The sequence below is a fragment of the Anabas testudineus genome, chromosome 10, assembly GCF_900324465.2.
Source record: "Anabas testudineus chromosome 10, fAnaTes1.2, whole genome shotgun sequence".
NCBI classification, from domain to species: domain Eukaryota; kingdom Metazoa; phylum Chordata; class Actinopteri; order Anabantiformes; family Anabantidae; genus Anabas; species Anabas testudineus.
The window spans coordinates 6,859,567-6,878,531 of NC_046619.1; the positions used below are offsets into that span (position 1 = coordinate 6,859,567).

General features: G+C 40.8%; 1 protein-coding gene across 1 annotated transcript in view; it reads right to left on the bottom strand.

The window, feature by feature from the left end:
* The window catches only part of tenm2 (teneurin transmembrane protein 2), a 143,301-nt gene extending 131,738 nt beyond the window's left edge, over nucleotides 1-11,563 (bottom strand). The window contains exon 1 of the mRNA XM_026357023.1: nucleotides 11,338-11,563. Coding sequence (XP_026212808.1) covers nucleotides 11,338-11,563 — 226 coding nt within the window. The remainder of the gene's footprint in view (nucleotides 1-11,337) is intronic.
* Nucleotides 11,564-18,965: the final 7,402 nt, after the last annotated feature.

The following is an 18,965-nucleotide window of genomic DNA, read 5'->3' on the forward strand; positions in this document are numbered from 1 at the left end:
CATTTGGAGTACGCGCACGCTACACATATTGTGTCTGAGACAAATAGGTGATCGAGGGAAAAGAAGCATCTTGTTGGAAATCGAATACAATAGCGCGAGTGGGAATGGTGTTTGCAGTGATCCATTAAACCAAATGCAATTCCCTTGATAAAACTCATTATGGATGTGTGTGGGTGCGGATGTGTGCAATGTGCGATGTGTGCATGTGTGTGTATGACTGTTTGTGAGTAGACAGCTTTGTGGGATAGAGGGGCCTATCATTAAAAAATCATTTGCGCTTGTTAGCAGTTTGACAGGCAAAGTATAGGCAGCAGGACTCTGCATTATGCTGGTTGACTTTCCCTCACCCCACCATGTAATTCTGTAGAGCATGTAAAGCAGGCAGAACCTGTGGGCTTCAATGTCTGCAATTATGTTGCTTTTTCCAGATTCCAATAGTTTACAGTGCAGGCCACCCTCGGACATGCCATTTCGAGCTTTGGAGGGAGCACCGGTTCAAAACAAGTTCTGATTTGCCCTGAAGTGCTGAACTAGTGAACTGATTTGCTTCTGGGTGGAGGATGCATCACAATCAGGAAGCAAATGCAACTGTGCACGGCAGGTTCCCCAACAATCCCCTGAAATAGCTGAAATTACTGTTAATAACAGTAAAAGCCTTATTTTCTTTGTCACAGCTAAGAAAACGCTAAGAAAAGAATGTGCGGCTAATAGCAGACAAATGTGTCATTTCTTAATATTTTCCATTTTCATTTGCATCCAATTCAAAATTCATCTGCACTGCACTTTGGTATCCCTGAAGAAAGTGAACATCTCTTTTGTGTTTGCTTTTCTGTAAATTAGGAAGCAATAAAATATACATATACATTCCTCCCTAATAATAATAGAGAACTTAAGTGGAGAAATGTTTCAACAGACAGCGGGGGAGGGGGTGGGTGGGGCGGGAGTCTTAGCAACAATAGAGCACTCGAGACCCAACTTCCAGGAGTTACAGTTTCCTGCTCACCGGGGATCAAATCCTAACTGCAGTTACTCTACTAGATCACATAATCTGTCACACTGTCTCTCCTTCGAGTCTCTCAGTCCTAGGAAAAACATTTTTTGTGCTATTACAAAAAAAAAAAAAGGACAGAAAAGGAGAAAACATGGAACATTATCAATATTATTTCTTCAACTGGTTGCTGAGATTTCTCAGCGAGATTTTATTATTTCAAAACTCTCCTCACACATGCAAACAGGTACAGTAGCATTATGAAATACATATTTCTAATGCATTTTCTCGTTTAGCAATTTTTCCATGATACTGTGTTAGAATGAACTTTGACTACATATATAAAATGTATAGTACACAGTATATGCCATTCACTAATAGATGAGCAATGTTGTCTTTTTCCAGCAAAATAAAAAAACACATCAGCTCAGTTCTGCCACATAAAAACATGTATATACTACACTCGATGAGATGTACATATTACATATCTACTGTGGCTATGAATCATTTCTCTGAGCTCATCAGAAACTACAGTACAGATGGTCTTCCTCTCACTCTCACAGTCACTATTCATCCTCCATCAGACACTTGTCTGTCTCTGACCATGTTTATGTAAATCACCTCGTCCAACGTGTTCCCCTCTTTCTATAGATAGTAATAACATTAGAAAAGCAAAATTAGTATGTAAACATATGCAAAGTGCAGTAGATACAGTCCTGAGACATCCGCCAAAAGTTTGTGTTTCAAAATTGATGAATTCATGAATTTTGAAAGAGGTGGTCTTTGTATTCATACGGTGTCACAGCAATGAAGGATGATCTACAGTGTGGTTCACACAGGCTGCTGATGTGCTGCACTATGGGAAGAGGAGAGTGCATTTTCTCTTAAGTTGATAAGGGTGGAAAAATAGGGAGCGGAATAGGGAGTGAGACGAGCTGATGACGAAAAAACGGATCAAAGATGATGATAGCGCTGATGATGAGGACGGTGATGAAGATGAGGTAGTGAAGAATGATGAAATCCTTGGCCATGGTAAACAGCTTCTGCAAGCAAAGACAGACAGAGCCGTGCTGTCTATTCCTCAACAATATGCCAGGATGGTGAATTTTAGGAAGGCGCCTGAGCAGAGGGACGGACAGCAAACAACAACAGACTGCCTCTGACTTGGATACATGTCATACAAGGGTCAAGTTCAAGATCACTCATCTGTGACAGCGTAGGACATGAGTTTGTGGAATTGTTGTGTAGCTACAATTATCACACATCTCACTGGTATTACTCTAGCTCTCTCACACACACACACACACACATAGAAACACACACAAACACACATTGCAGCAGTAGCGCATACTAATAAACATCTTCACAAATCAGGGTTTCCATGGTGATGAGGTGAAGTGTATAAAATGAAGTGAATGTTGCACGGGTGCAAACATACACACATCAGAGGTGAGGATGCTAATGAACAAAACCTCTACAGATGTTAATAATGAGATCACTGTCTCTGGTATACTGATAGTAAGGTTTTTTTCTTAGCCACATACGGCTTATTTCTCGACTGTAAGACAGAACTGAGCATGGAAAATAAGCCCCTATGTCCATAACATAATTAACGATGTGTGGGAATTAATCTAATGTATGCAGTACATACAGTTTTCAGGTGGGAGATCTTTCTAGGTGACAATCAATGTATGATCTCTTCCTGACCTTAAAGCTGCAATAACTTGCTTTTTTTTTTTTTTATATTAATCACTGGATTAGATAAGTATGTGTAATGTTAAAGGTGTCAGTTGTACTTACAACACCTTTACCTCTGTGGAGCATTTCAATAGTCTTTTAGCTTCTTGTATTGGTTTTGCAGTCCACCTCTTTACTGATTTTTTGGCACTCCCTTTAGCATCACTTCATGATGCTCTTTTTTTTTTTTGGTGATTGGCTGTTTTTTCTAACACACAGCTCTGCTCTCACGTCAACTCAAGTCAACTTGTAACCCCTTATATAGAGTATTAAAGGATTTCGGGGTATTACTGTAGAAGTCTTTCTTCTCTGTTTTGCTAAATATCTTATCTCACTCATCACCCTCATGACCATCAGATAAAATGCCTCATCCCTCAAAAAGAAGATTATTATTTGACTCTAATTTGTCGGGATTAAAACAAAGTGTTTGTAGCAGCTGATACTGTTAAGATTAAAATACTTTATCTATCTAAACATATGCATTTGTTCTAATAAGTAAACAAAGCACTGGGTAAAGTCAGTTTGACATATGAAACGAAAACAAAAATCTATTTCCATTTTGCCATTAGAAGGAATGAAAGGGAAATGATGTTATCTCATTAATTATAATATCAACTACAGCATGCTTTTTAAAAAAATGATGTTTCTTGTTCGTGCAGTGTGAGTGGCACTAGCAGAGATATGTTACATCATTACTTACCGTGCGTGACTGACATGTCGTGACAGGATGACAGGGCGCACTGACGCTCACCTTCATTGAGCTAAGTGTTGATTATGAAAAATCCATTTCACGCATTTGCATACGTATGTGCACATACGCATACATGTCCCATAGCACGTGGTATGTCGTTAATGCCACTATCAGCGGTGCAATAACGACATAACAGATATGCCCAAATAGGAGTGCTATGGTCAAACACTTCCCACTCGTCCCATATGACATCCGGCCTTTTTGCTCCTGCCTGAGCCACAGGGGCCCTTGCACCTCCTAATGAGGAGACCAAAATAGGTGTGACAAATGTCATCTATCGTTGGGCCAGTTCTACTCCTGCCCAGAGCACAGCAATCTGGGTTGAACAAGACATGACAAAACATGACACAACACCATGCACTCTAGAGGAGGTCTTGTCACTGAGAGGGGTAGCGCTAAGCTGTGAAACACCTCTCATCTGCGAATAGGAGGCTAAAGTTGACTGGACGAGGACACGTCTCACTGTGGCATATAGCTTTGGAATACTACACATACCACACTACATCACTATGGTGTGCCAACTGTTCATATCTTATTTTTTGTCATTATTATTATTATTTATAATAATTATATTATTTATAATATAATGCTGCAGCTCGTATTGCTTTTGTAGCCCAAAAAAGGTTTTTGCCAAATTCATGACACTGTTGACTTCTGGCAATTATTTTGAAATAGACACTGTAATGGACTGCAACACACGATGCTAAACGTCTGCACCCACAAATGTGACCATATACTGTATTTTTCTACTAATAAAAACTTTAAATGTAATCTTGTGATATTGTTCACAAAATTTAAACAAAACAAAGAAAAACACTACGCAGTGCAATATAAATTCAGCGGCAAAGCAGACGATTTGCATTGGTGTCATTTTGTAACTAATGCAAGGACGGAAGCGGTATGAAAACACAGAGACGCATATATAAAAAATGTGGCTTACATCAGCGCGCACACACACACACACACACACACACACATACACATTTAAATTCTGTGGCTGGGGACCATGTTTAATTACAGCCTAGGAAGCAAGTGACTGGGCTGAGAAAGGGAAAAAACACTTGATAACAGTGACATTTACAATCTGCCTCATTTATCAAAAGCTGCCAAAGCAGAGTCAAAGAGGGTCATTACATAGTAAACATAGATTAACTCAACTCTCACAAAACCCACACAACATTGTCTGATAAATGATTTTTATTCTAAGAAAATTGCAGATGTCAGCGTGCATTTCCCCAGACTCTGTCAATTAATTGTCTTGTTTGTTACCCAATATTTGCGTGTGTGTGCACAAGTAAGAGCCAGCATCGGTGCTAAATAGCTGGCACCTTCAGCCTGCATTTTCCCGGCCTCTTCTTATTATTTGTCTCATTTGTTACCCAGTGTTTGCATGTGTGTGCGCGTGCACCTGTGCCAAAGTCAGAGCTAATAGCTGGCGCTTTTACTTTCATAGCACAGACTGGATTCCACAAACTAAGCTTTAGTCTTCTCTGAGTTGTGTGGACAATGTTTAAAAAATGAATCCCAAGGGCACATCAAGTTCTGATGGATATGTCCTTAGTGCCAGTGATTTTATTAGGTCCAAAAACAACTCAGTTTATGCACATCCATGATGCACAGAAAAGAGCTCACTGAAGTCTGTGAGCTGGGCTCTTTTGACATGTACAGTATGCACAAGTACAGTACGAGTGTGCCAGATGCACTTGCACATTGACACACAAATGCTGGACCAGATGTTACTATGAGTTAAGTCCCTCTTAAAAGACCTCCTTGCATGCGTAGGGGCCGCAAATACAAGCCCACACGAGCGGTTTCCTGTCTGTGAAAGAGCAAATACGGAGATGGAGTGAGTGGAAGTGCATTGAGGATTGGAGGAGTGAAGTAGTGTCAGCCCTGGGATATTCTTCTGCGACTCTTCTGCTGTATTCCTGTAGCTACAGGATGCTTTTGAGTGTAAGCAGCTGGCAGAGGCACAGAATGCCAGGGAGAAGACAAAGATAAAGAGGGATCGGAGGAAGAGGGGAGGGATTGTATTTAATCTCACTGCCATTCATTTTTAATAGCATGCAGCTGCTTTGTTCTCTCTTTGATCATCAACAGTCCAGGTTGACTGTAACCCAGTGGAATGCTTGGACACACACACACGCGCTGACATGTGTGCACACAAAGAAACAAACAAATGCACATTCTGTGTTTCTTTTATTTTATTTGGGAGGATTTTTGCAGCTGTTTACATTTTTCAAGCCGAATTCCCTATGCACCTCAGTCCTTGCTGGAGTCAAACACGCTGTTGGCTTGTGAAAGGTTGCGAAAAGACAGATGCAGCCACTGCAAGCAATAAACTTCACCAAGAGTTCTAAGACGTGGTAGGTATACACAACCCCCCCTAATTCAACCCATCGCTGTGTAGCGGCCTTGACCAAGCAGAAGAATTTGCTAGTGAAAGGACAAGAACAACACTCAATGGCTTCACTACTCTGAAGGAATGGGTAAGAATGTTACAGCAGTCTGGATGCTGTAAAAAATTAATTGGTAGTTTGTATTGTAAACACATCCATCTTGATAAGTAGTGATTTGAGGTGGTAAATAACTCAACCACTAATCACACTGATTTCCTTCTCAGGAGGAAACTCTGCAGGTTCCTCTGTTTAGAGGGTTAGGGTTGGTCCCTGAATCTTGAAGAAGAGGACACATTAGACACTTCTACTTGGAGTTGTCTCTCCCCAAATAATGAAGAGGACAGAAGAAGTTGAGCATGCTTCTCTAGCATAGAGGCACACCCTGGCCAAACAGCAGCACATTATCCTTGCCATTAGGTCTTGAATACATATAGTGGACGTAATCATTCCAGGAGTTTTTGGACAAAGCAATTCATGACTACTGTTGTTTTTGTCCCAGCAAAGCTCATAGAAACAAGGGAATGCAGAATGAGGTAAACAGCCATTATACAGTATATGTACTGCAGGTCCGAATGGGCTCTTTCTCCTTATATGAAGACATATGTGCACATTTTGTTGCACCTGTGAAGATGAGAGGTCAAGCCTATAGAGCTGAGAAAGAGGGCGAAGCCTGTGTGAAATCGAACAAAAAGAGACGTGGTGTGCTTGTTCTCAAAGCCGTCGAGAATGCCTCGACATAACAAATGTGTGATATGACCACTAAAGCAACAATACAGGAACAGCAAGAGTGAAAGAAATGGGAGTGGGGGGGGGAGATTATGGAGGAGAAATCGGGCATGAAAGGTGTGACGAAAGAGCAAAAGGGGACATAAAAGAAAGTGAGAACAAAGTGAGAGATGGAAAGATAAGCCATCAGAGAGCGAGAGAGCCAGAGAAAGGATGATCAGGGACAGTAGATGATGCTGAGTGTTGTCCAGGCAGTAAGGCAGGCAGGTGGGTGGTGGATTCTCTGTGTGGTTTCTAGCCCCAGGGGCAAAGCAACAGAGGAGAATGTAGAGGGTCTCATTTAGATCCTTCTAAAAGGAAAGGCCAAAGCTTCTAGAGGCTGCCGCGGCCGCGATAATGCCTGCTGTCTCGAGATGGACCTGCAGGAACGACACACCCCTGGGATGTGCTGAAAAGGAGCTGCAGAGAAGGACTTGGAGAGTGTCTATGAGATATGCCGTATGGGTAGAAAGATCATAGAGACACAGAGAGGTGAGAGACAGCAGACAAACAAAGAGAGACTGCAGGGAGAGATTAAGGCGAAGTGTGCCTCTCAGTGCTGAGAGTGGCATATTAGAGTTTACACATTAGTCATATTTGTATTTTCGTCATGGGATCTGTTTAGCAGTTTAGCATCCAGTTAAGCCCAAATTAACCCACTGCAAAAAAAAAAAAAAAAAACATGACAAGGAATTAGTTCCAATTTGATGTGTAAAATAAAGCAAACAAATATGTCTCTAATATTTCTGGTTATATGTGAATGAACCTTGTACCTTATCGGGATCACTGATGTTTTCAAATACTGTATGTAGCTTTGTGGTGTTAAGTAGCGAGCACTTGTAATGAGCTTTCCAGGCTGCTGCATGTTATGGTGAGGAAAGAATGTGTTATTTGGCTGCGCTTATCCACGAGACGAGGTAATAAGTGTGTAATGGGGAAACAGTGGAGTTGAGATCCAACCAAAGCGGGGGGTCTGTTGGAAGACACAACTGAACCTGCTTTATCAAAATCTGAAAAGGAGCCTTTTGGGACAGCTCGTGTTCGAGCACTGAAAATAAACTGAATTTTCTTGAAACGTTCACAATTTAAGGTAACATGTTTAGCCCGGTATCAGTATCTACACTTAAAAATGGATTTCAAGATTATAACACAACATATTGTGCAATATAGCAGTATCATACTCAGTCAGCCAGATAATACGACTGAACTACCACTGCTCATTCAGGAAATCCACCATTTAATGTTGATCATTTTAATGAAGGTAACTGCCGAGTTTGCAGATGATGATGAAAAACTTCCCACGTAGTAACCTCTGACTGGACATCAGTTTTGATCACTTGAGGGAAACAGTGCTCAGTAATGTCTGACATTTAGACACCATTTGGGAACTTAAACAATTTCAATCACAAATAAACCGTTTGATGCTATGTCAGCAGAACAAATATTGAATGTACAAGAAATATATATTATCAGCGCGTCTCACCTCTGTTTACAGAAGCAAACACTTGCTAAATACTTCACAGTTGCTAAATAAAAATATACAGCACCCTAAGAAAAAGTCCAAATATGGTTCCACGGGCAACTGATTGCTAATTAGTCCAGGTTTTTATGCTTCAGGAAACACAGAGATGCTAGTGATGATTTTTGTGCATAAAGATAAGCAACAAGAAGAGCAAGTTATTTTAGAAACTAATGATGATGTTTGACTACAACTGCAGCAATCTATGACAATAGAGGTAGAAAAGCTCTGTTGATTTAAGTTGTACATATAGTGTACCTACTATAAACATGGTTAAAATACAAATGAACGTTATTTTGAACTGAAGACAAGTGTTGAGTTTTTCCTCCCAGAATCACTTCCCGAGATTCGTGCTTTGGCTGGGGACACATCCTCACGACATCTGCCATGCTCCTAATAATTTGCACTGCATAACTCAATGCAAATGCCTTTTCAGAATTACAAAAACAGCCCAAAACTCTCACTTGTGAAAATGCGCATCTCGTCTCCACGTACTTGCACCTAGGCAAAGTATTTGTGTGCAGAATGACGGAGCCCTAAGCAACAAATACACCGCAAAAGCACTTCTCGAGCTCCCACAGCTAATGCAATAATGACACTGAGAAGCGGTTTGTGTAATTTTACTGCACAGTATGTGCATGTATAAGTGCACATGCTCACTAGGTGCTCTAGTCCCACCTGTGCATGACTCACACCTTTTTGTCTCACACATGAACATAATGACAGCTGTAAGGGCAAGTCAATATGCATTAACACACTACAGAGCTGTGAATTGGTTGCGCTACAAATAACCACTTAAGCAAAATTACAGTTTGAGAATAGCTTTGAATGACCTCAAAACTTCTTACCAAGAAGCACAAACACGATGATGGCTCGCCAAATGAAAAGGACAACATTATTAAAATTTAATCAAAGTTAATCATATTTTCTGGTGTGGCATCATCAGCGCATAAATTACTTATATCACAGGTCACTTCAAACATTAAGCCTCCTCTTCCAAGTAGTTATTGGTTGCTGTCCAAGAAATTCTGAAAAGTTTTTGCATTCTGCCTCGAAAACTACAAGCTGTTGAAAAGAAGAACACATTGTTTCAATCCCTCACGCTGTCTAGTTATAAAAATATCAGAAAAAAAAGATGAAAACTCTATTTATCTGCTGCCTCTTTCGCTCCATCTTTCTCAATCTAACTCCTTTTCTTTTTCCCTCCTTCCAGCATTACTCCTCCCGCAGTGTCACAGTCCATATGGTGCTGCAACACTGTTGGTCTCCTGTGGCCACACTTCCCACGATGCATCTGTGGCTCTGGGCTTTCGAGGGAGCTGATAGGCTGAGAGGACCGTGGTATCGACCAGCTATTGTCTGGTGTGAGGTCAGCTCGGTGCGGCACTGGAGTGTGTCCGACCAGCACACACCACTGACTTCCAGTTTTTCATCCATCCCGCCAATCAATCCTCCATTTTCTACTGTTACCTTTGTCTCCGTACTACAAAGTATGTTCTTCTGATGGTCTTTTCTTTAAAAACATTTTCCTAGTGCCATTATTCATTTTCGTCTTTAAACTACTGCCAGATTGATCCATTTCTCTTATTTCTTGAAATCACGCACAGTCAGACATGAAACCTTGACAGTTAGTCTACTGATAATGAAGATGTTTCATTTGGAAAATACCATCAAGGACTCAACAATATATATATATATATATATATATATATATATATATATATATATATTTTTTTTTTTTTTCATGTTATTCTGCTATCTTCTGCATTGTTGTGTTGAATTGCTCTGAACTCTCGTTTTCTCTCCTGTCTGTGCCCATGCAGAGAAAACAGAGCTTAGCACAGATCAATCCCATTGAGTCTGACTCCTTTCACCAGGCATAGATCAATACTGCCTGTTTCATGTCCCCCTGCAATATACACATGTGCTCAGACACACACACACACACACACACAAATACAGAGTCACATACGCATGCACTGTAGAGATGACCTATCGGCCTATCGGCTAACTTGCTCACCGGGGGATACAGAAGTTCATTATGACGGGCTTGCCAGTGCTAAAGGTCTGCTTTGGTCCTCTGCTGCAAAGTGCAGCATTTATACCATCTGATTACATTAACAGTTTGCCACAGAAGGCACGCAAGAAACATACAGTGCCTAAAAGTAGTACACAGCTGGAAAACTTTAACACGTGCAACAATGTGACTGCTGAATGTGTGATAGCAGGTGTTTAGTAACGAAGGAATCACACAAAAGGACTGGAAGGGCTCTAAAAGTATTAAACTACGCTGGGCTCAACGATATGTGCTGGACAAGCAAATGACTAGAGCTGCACTGACAGCAGAAATAATTGGTAACATTCTGACAGGAAATTGCTACATCCTCGAGTTTCTTGTTTTGCTTTTCAGCTGCAATTGGGAGCCTTCGTTATCTGTTATTTCTAGAAAATATTTTATAACCCTGGAACCATGTGACATCTCATTGACTCCTTTTTATGAAAGCCGCAAACACATCTCTTATGTCTTTATGCAAATTACCTTTTGGTAAAATACTTTCATCCACTCAGTTGGTGGGACCGACAAAGAGACCAAAAGATTGATACCCCTTTCATAGACAGTAAACATGATGCACTGGAGAGCATCCTGTTAGCTTAGCTTAGCACCAAACTAGGGGGAATATTTAGACTGATTCTGTACAAAAAACATGCCTGAAAAGAAAACGTCATATTGGATTTATTAATTCCATACAAAAACAACACACTGAGCTTCCATGTAGAGCATCTTTTACAGTGTGGTTTTTACACATTGATTTTTATTTGGATTATAAATCAGATATATGGTATTTCATTTACAGTTACATTTTTTTTTATTTAAATTGTTTTTCTAAAATCTTGTTTTTTTTTGTAGTAGTATCTTTATGCAGAGTCAGTCTAACTGTTTGGCCCTTTGACTAAGCTAACCTGCCGCTGGCTATAGGTACACAGCATACTGAAACAATACTGGTATAAATATTTTCACAAAAAAAGGCATATTATAAAACAAGTTAAACTATTCCTTTCGAGTAATAACATATGGTTGATTTTTCATGTTCTGTCTTTAGTCCAGCACTGTATGGTTCAAGCCCGCTACAACTGTGTACTGAGAATCTTAAGGGGACATTTTGCAGCACAAACCCACCTTGCCTGGAGTACTCATCAGCCTCGTGGTGGACTAGGTCAGTGACACAGCCGCCATAGTGCAACCTCTGCTCATGATCGAAGGCCTTGAGTGTCTCGCTGGAGCTGTAGGACTTCTGGGTAGGGACTCTGCACTCGTCTGTATCCAGGGAGGAGGTGTTGAACTGCGAGTCTTTGGAGCAGCGACTCCTGGTCAGGGAGCGGTGCCTACGATCCTTCAGATCCATGCTGGTGGGGAAGGGGAGAATAGATGGAAGTGGAGGATGAGGAGGAGGTGGCGGTGGGGAGAGATGGAGAGGCCTCCTAGCGGGCCTCTGTAATGTCAATCTCCACTTCAGTCACCTGGAAAACACAGACAGAGAGAGGGAGAGATGGAGAGAGTGGAAAAGACAGTGAAAGGTGGGTATAAAATTAATGGATGCACTGCTGTGACTCACTCTTGCTTTGCACTCCTCAGAGAATTTACAGGGAAAGTTAGGTAAGAGGAAGCACAGCGAGTGGACATTTGAGCAACCAGGCAAATATACAACACATCGGAGTATTGATGTAGTATAAGTAAGGCTATTGTGGGGAGAAACAGAGCTGCCAGTGCTGTGGTCCATGGAGATAGTCAGCCATCGACCGGGCTGATGAAAATGGTCAAGTAGTATTTAAATCTACACACAAACAGAAAGTGACTCAGACATGCTCCTGTCATGCTAAACTGATGTCAGCAATGCTGGATTCAACAACACAAAAAGGAAAATGATGACGGGGAAGAGAGGGCAGAGATCTCACAGAAAACAAAAGTGGTTGGAAAGCTGAGAGAAAGGGCAGACAGCACAATAGGAAAAGAGGCATGGATTATCTAGACTGGGAAAAAAAAAAAGGTAAAGGGTGAGAAAGAAATTCAGCCGGATGCAACAGGAAGGATGAAGAAGAGGAGAAATGACTTGAGGGCATTGCTAGTCTCTCCCTCATTATCAGAGTGAGAATGAATCCTGCTCCCTTAGAGGCTGTAAGGGATAATCAAACACACCCAGATGCAGATACACACAGAGAGAGATCATCATAAACACACACAAATGCACATATACAGTATGGAGCCACGTGTGCCTAGACAACAGCGTTACCTGAACTTGACACAATGATGTAATACAACTTGTAACACAACTAATCACGTACATCCAGGCATCGCATGCTCTGTGCTAACACCTGATCCGTCCATGTCTGTTGCTTCGCATTCAGCTCATTCAGAACTTATACTGGTAGATGCAGATTATACATGATTATGATGCTAATACGGCATGATAGTAGTGCAGTGGCCTGAAGCAATGCATTATATTAGCAGCTAAAGATCAAAGTACAACAATACGACAACCAGCAGTAATTGACAAGAACGCTTCCAGCAGCTGCCTGTATGGGATATTTATGGTAATAAATAGGTCATCCATGTTTCTATTGCCTCAGGCTGAGGGAAGTCTGGTCCACCCACTGCATTACAGTGCAGCAATGCAATTTAATCAAAACACAGTATCTCTCAGTCTGGACAGTATTTATCAATATCAGAGGGAGCGAGGCCTTTTCTAAAGAACAGGCGTCATTTGATTCAGAATATGTGATGTAACTAATTGCACGCTGGGACGGAGGAAGAAGTACAATGGGAAAAAAAGAGAGAGAAGCATACAGAATGTGAGTCAATCTATTCAATGAGGGCTCATTTTAAAATGCTTAGAAGGTGGTATTGAAAAGTGCCCTGCTATGTCCATTGATTAACAGTAGGTATTAAGTCTCATAAAGAGCTCATTATGCTGCGGCATCCATCACACAGGCTATTAGGAGTTCAGCCTTAATGTGTTTGTACCTTGAATGGAGAGTGAGGAAACAGAGAGGGATACTGGCTCAGGAAATGCAGGGACATGCTGACTGGATTTGTGCAAACAACTAGCTCTGAAGTTCGTACAATCAAGGTTAGGGTTGAAATGGTGAAACAGTAGTTTATAATATTGCAAAAATATGCCTAATCACCTTCTTTACAAGAGTTACTGATGAGTGGTGGGTATTGTGTTCAGTAGGAGCTGGAACCAGAAGCCAATTAGCATTAGGAAGAAAAATATGGCACAACAATAGTTTATGGATTAGCAAGTAGGTACAGTAGTAGTAGTAAGGTAGTTGAACAACACTAAATCCATCAATCCAGTAGTCAGGTGCAGAATCTCCACCCATAGCTTAGTGATTTTTATTTTAAACGTCTGTTTTTATCTGCATCCACTGAACACTATTCCCTAACGAGAGCACGGCAGGGTCTCTAACAAGCTTAGTTTGCACAATGTTAACAATAAATGTTACAACTCGATAAAAAGAAAAAAACCTTCAAGTAACAGGTGCATGTGTTAGTGTAGCACTCACACTTGAAGGACAGGAGCAGTGCGTTAGTGTTATATTACCTGAGTAGGAGGAGGGGAAAGGACACAGAATGAGGGATAGATGGATAAAGTGGAGAAAGCCGAGGGGGTCAATCATGAGATCTGGAACGCATATCAATCACATTGCACCCACGCAGGTGTGTTCCTCAAGGTCGCCGAGGCACGCACTTTCGCACACGTACTCCAAACTTTTTCTTGTTAATTACTCTGGTGACAGCGGCTCAACCTCCCCTGATCATCACACTGAGGCGGATTATCTCATTTATCAGAAGCACAATGACTTATCGTCATTGTGACTGGCTGCATACTACGATTTCATGCAACCAGCGAGATGCACAGATACATGCATATTCATACAGAAACGCTCACACACAAGCCGTCCCAACTCTCTGCAAGGAAATGCATTTCCTTGACAGACTAGAACGGCTGCTTAGACGAAGGAGAAAAGAGACACGCGTGTGACCGTGAAGTGACCATGAAATCCGGGCAGAATGAGAAATGAAATTGGAAGCCGACGGGGAGGGTGGAGAATTCATTCTCGAAATTAAAGAGGTGAGGTCTGGTACAGAAGATGGCAATTTCTCTGCTAATAAGAACCTGGGAAGAAAACTATAGAGAATGGCACAATGTAAATCCACTGTAACTAGAAATCACACCCAGTTAATAGGAAGCTAATGACATCAATGGACTAGTGAGCATCAAACAAGATAGTTTCCCAATTATACATGGTCAACCACCAACAGAATATTAAGAAAGAAGGAAACAATATAAACTGTGTTTACACAGACAAGGCTCAAAATAAATACATTTACATACATATTTTAAGAAAATGAATTTTCCCACCTTAAATGTGTAATCCATTTCCTCAAGAGTGTTTCTTACACATGGAAAAATACTGCATATGCATGCAAAAAAATTGTCTAATTGTCCAAAGCTAAATAAAAATACATCTGACACACACTGTCACACACTGTCAAAGTTTTGCACAGATTCTTCAGACTATAAACAAGCCGATGTTGTTGTTTTTGTCCTTCAAAATTCCTCTCTGATTCTTGCTAAGATGACTAATTCAGTTGGTCCCCAATTAAATGCTGTCACACTAACAGGCCACTCTATAAAAAGCCAGCAGTGGATCAGCAGTCGGTGCGTTAGTAGGTGTTAAGGCTTGAAAAGGTGTTCTGTGTTTTGTTGCATCAAACCTCGAATCTGGCTGGAAAAGGGCTGCAGAGACAACGTGGCTCTGGGAACACGCTGATCACGATCGACCCGGCTGGACTCGGCGCCGCATATTATTTCACTGCATTTGTAATGGTTACATGTAGATTGGCTAGATACCCGAAGACAATTAGCTGCAAAGATTCCATCCAGCCATTGCTCTCATTTATCAAGCAAATAAGCATGGAGGCGGTGTGTGAGTGCTAGTATAGATGCAGTTTAGGGCCATCACACTGTGGGAGGCTTCCTGTCCAGATGACTTCTACTGCAGCCAACTAGGAGGGTGCAAAAGCAGAGCATGTCCATTAAACACAAACTATCCTGACATCTATTGACTTGTTTTCATATTCTACACAAAAACACAGTTTTTATTTGTCTCACTCATTTAATATAACCACCGTATTAAATATGTGGGCTAGTTTTCACTGCTTCTACTACAATTAATAGCGCAATGTGTGGGTTTTCATTTAAGTATTAGACTTTTGTATCTTTTTTTGTTGTTTTTTAAGTATTGTTTATTGTGTATCGTTCTAAGCATCTCATCATTTTTTTTATCTTAGCGTGTCATTGTATTAGAAGAGCCTGTAAAGCAGCCATTACCTGGCTCATTTAATTCAATTGTAACCAAACCAAAAACAACAATCAGCCAACAAGACTGGCAGCTAAAAGCCTGATAAAACACAGCATGGAGCCTTTCCATCAGAAAATTCTTCCACTCTTCCAGCACTCTTTGTCAACAGGAGATGAAGTTGTTCATTTGGTGTCTTTTTCTTTCTCACTTTGTTTTTTTTTTTAAATTTGAAAGGAATTTGAATAGCAAAAATATGGCCTATTGAAAACACGAGGCCCTGTTATCACAAAAGACAAAATTGTGGCTATAAAGTGTTTGGCTTCAATTTTCTGCGCTTTTTGTGCTGCTGCTCAAATTAAGTTGTTTACACAGTTTGTTCACAAAGACAAAGAGAAGAAGACTCAGAGTGACTGAGAGAAACAAAAGACTTGATGGAGGAGAGAGCAGAGTGTATAAATCTGACTACTCACTACTGAGTAGCACATCACAAAAAAATACTGAAAATAAAGTGTGCATCTTGATTTCAGAAAAGGCATCCTACTCTAACTATCAGTATAATTAAGATTACAATATTATATACATATACATTTCATCAAAGAATCCAATTACATGTTGAGATTTCCCATGAGAGCAGCTTAAACTTAACATCATCTTTAAATGTAAAGTCTTATTATCCTTATCTTTAATTTGTTCTTTTCACCATGAAATATTTTCTGAGGGTTCACACTGAATCAGTGTAATTAGTTTTAACAATGTATTATCATTAATCTCTCATTATGTACAAAATACTAAATTTGTATGGATAACAAATTTAAGCTACAGTACCAAGTGTTTGTGTGTGTGTCTCCACAAAGACCCGAGGCCGCTTCAGTGTCAGGGGAGGCCTGGGCATCATGGCTACTTCCTGTGCGTGTGTGTCCAAAGCTGCGCTTAAAGTTTATGTATTAGCATATATAAATATTCTTGTATATATTCACGTCTATAAACACGCCATGACCTCTATCTTTCCCTCTCAAACATCAACACGCACACACACACAAAAGCCTGCCTTGCCTTGGATGAGTCTCTGACTGAGAGGCTCCTCAACACGAAGAGTCATTAATCATGTCTTCGATCTTTGGGTGGCATTGAAAGTTCACGAGCGCGAGCAAAGACACTCATGCACACAAATACATCCTTACACACACATATACACTCAAGGCAATACCAAAAAAAAAAAAAAAAAAAAGAAAAAAGATGGTGGCTCTAGTTCAACTGGAAACTGCGGTCCATTCGAGATCCAAGATGATCTGTGAGCCAACAGCTGAGGGGCGTGCAGGACAGGAAACGTTTCATCACTTTCTCTCCCACACACCTCGCCCCATTACCTCCAACACCTCTTTGAGCCAAACTGAGAAAAAAAATCTCTTGCTTATTAAAATATGATGGGTCATGGTGTTCACCGGCTCTGTCACTATTTACTGGCATGTTTCCTGTCGTTGACACTGGTGCGATGTTGATGCACTAAAGTGATTTTTTACAATTAGCTGTCATAAAGTAATGGCACATTGCAGCAGGAGTACAAAAATAATATTGCTAATGAAATGCATGGACCTATCCAATTCCCTTGATGATTTTCACGAGGTCTGTGTTTGATTATTGTGTTTCTTTTGCATGTCTAATGTCCCAATGTAGTGATGCTGTGCGGCATGCTCTCATATTTCAGATTTTGGAGCCCCTCATTAGCAAGTGAGCACACTATAAGTCAGTGGTAGACTTTACAAATTAGGCTGCCTCTCATCTCCACTGCCACAGAACAATAAGGTCACTTACAAAAATAAAACAAGATATGTTCTTTTACTGAACCCAGTTCTGTCAGGGTTCAAATCCCTGCATGTTGATTAACATACTGAAACAAAATGGAAAGCAAAAACAGATTTAGCAGTCTGCACTGTTGTTGTGCACAATAGAAAATGTTCAGAAGCAGTGAAGAGAACACTGGACTAATAGTTTTCCTCTTCTGAGTTAATACTGAATACTTGTTCAGTGCATGTTTTACACTTCGCTTAGTTTTGGATTTGAATGAGGAAGCGTCCCCTGTGAACAGCTAGCCTGAATGCAATAATTATGAAGTATTGTTCAGGTCATACAAGAGTATGAGATGAGAGCTACAAATCCCAAGGTCTGCATATGTGACTTAGAGTTGTAGCTGCTGCATGAGATGAGATGGATGAAAACCGCCGCACTGATCAGTGAAGAGACCTCATCCACCTTCCATTTTCTCTTCTCCTCTCATTTGTCAGGATGGAAATTAAGGGGAGGTCGGGCAAGCCACCCCTCTCTCCTCCTTGCTCTCGGTGCCTGTGTAATCTCCACACTGGGCTGCAGAGTGCCACAGAGCCTCTGTTTATTAGACTAATCCTTAAATCCACATTCTGCAGGCCTCGCAAACGCCTCGCAAAGCTCTAATCTGACTCAAAACAAAGGGATTAGAGATGACAAGGTCCCTCTCTCTGTCTCTCCGTGTCTGCCAGAGTGGGCTCGGGGTGAAGCACACATGTGCTGAGAAACACACTAGCACTGTTGCATAGCTCTTGCCTGTCACACCCATATTTGCTAAAGACTGACTGGCACGCACGCACACACACTGGCTTCCTGTGAACGCAAGCTGGCTGTGACAAGACAGGCAGTTAGAGCCAAGGTGCAAACAAACTAGGTAATTACACATAGCTCAGAAACTCATGGGAGAAATGACGGACAAGATGAGAATGAGCTGTGGGAATGAGACATGGCAACAGCGGGAAGGATATAACCGGAATAACTAAACAAACCTGGCTTATATCATAGAGTAGAATTTTTTTATACACTAGCAGCGGATGCCAGGAGTCCACTTTGGGGGCCACGGGCTTGTTACAGTATACACAGAAAATAAAGCAGCAACAAATCAATATTTGTCCAGTATTTATCTGCATTAAAGGTCATTCACATCCACAACAGACTCTGTAACATCAAGAGAATATGCTCGGCTGAGTCTCTCCATTTCAGGCAGATGCCACAATCGTGATAGGCATACTAGGAACATCTTTTCATTCTCTCCTCTTCACACAATTTCAATCACAATTTAATTCTTTCTCCTCAATATGGCAAATGAATAATGCAAAAAAAAAAAAAAAAAAAAGTCAGCTCTGGAATTGCGCTCACTCGGTTGTTAATGCTAATTTTACAGTGTAATCTTTAACTAACAGTGAGTCAGTTTAGCAAATGTACCATGTAATAATGTTGACAAGTGGGTTGAGTTTTTTTTTCTGGATACTTTCACACACCAGGTTTCCTTGGTTTTCTGTATAACATACTTGTATATTATATTTATATTATACCATAATATAGAACTTACCCCAGCTACAAAGAGCACCAAACTGTTATTATGTGGTTATGAGAACATAATAGAAAACATGATTT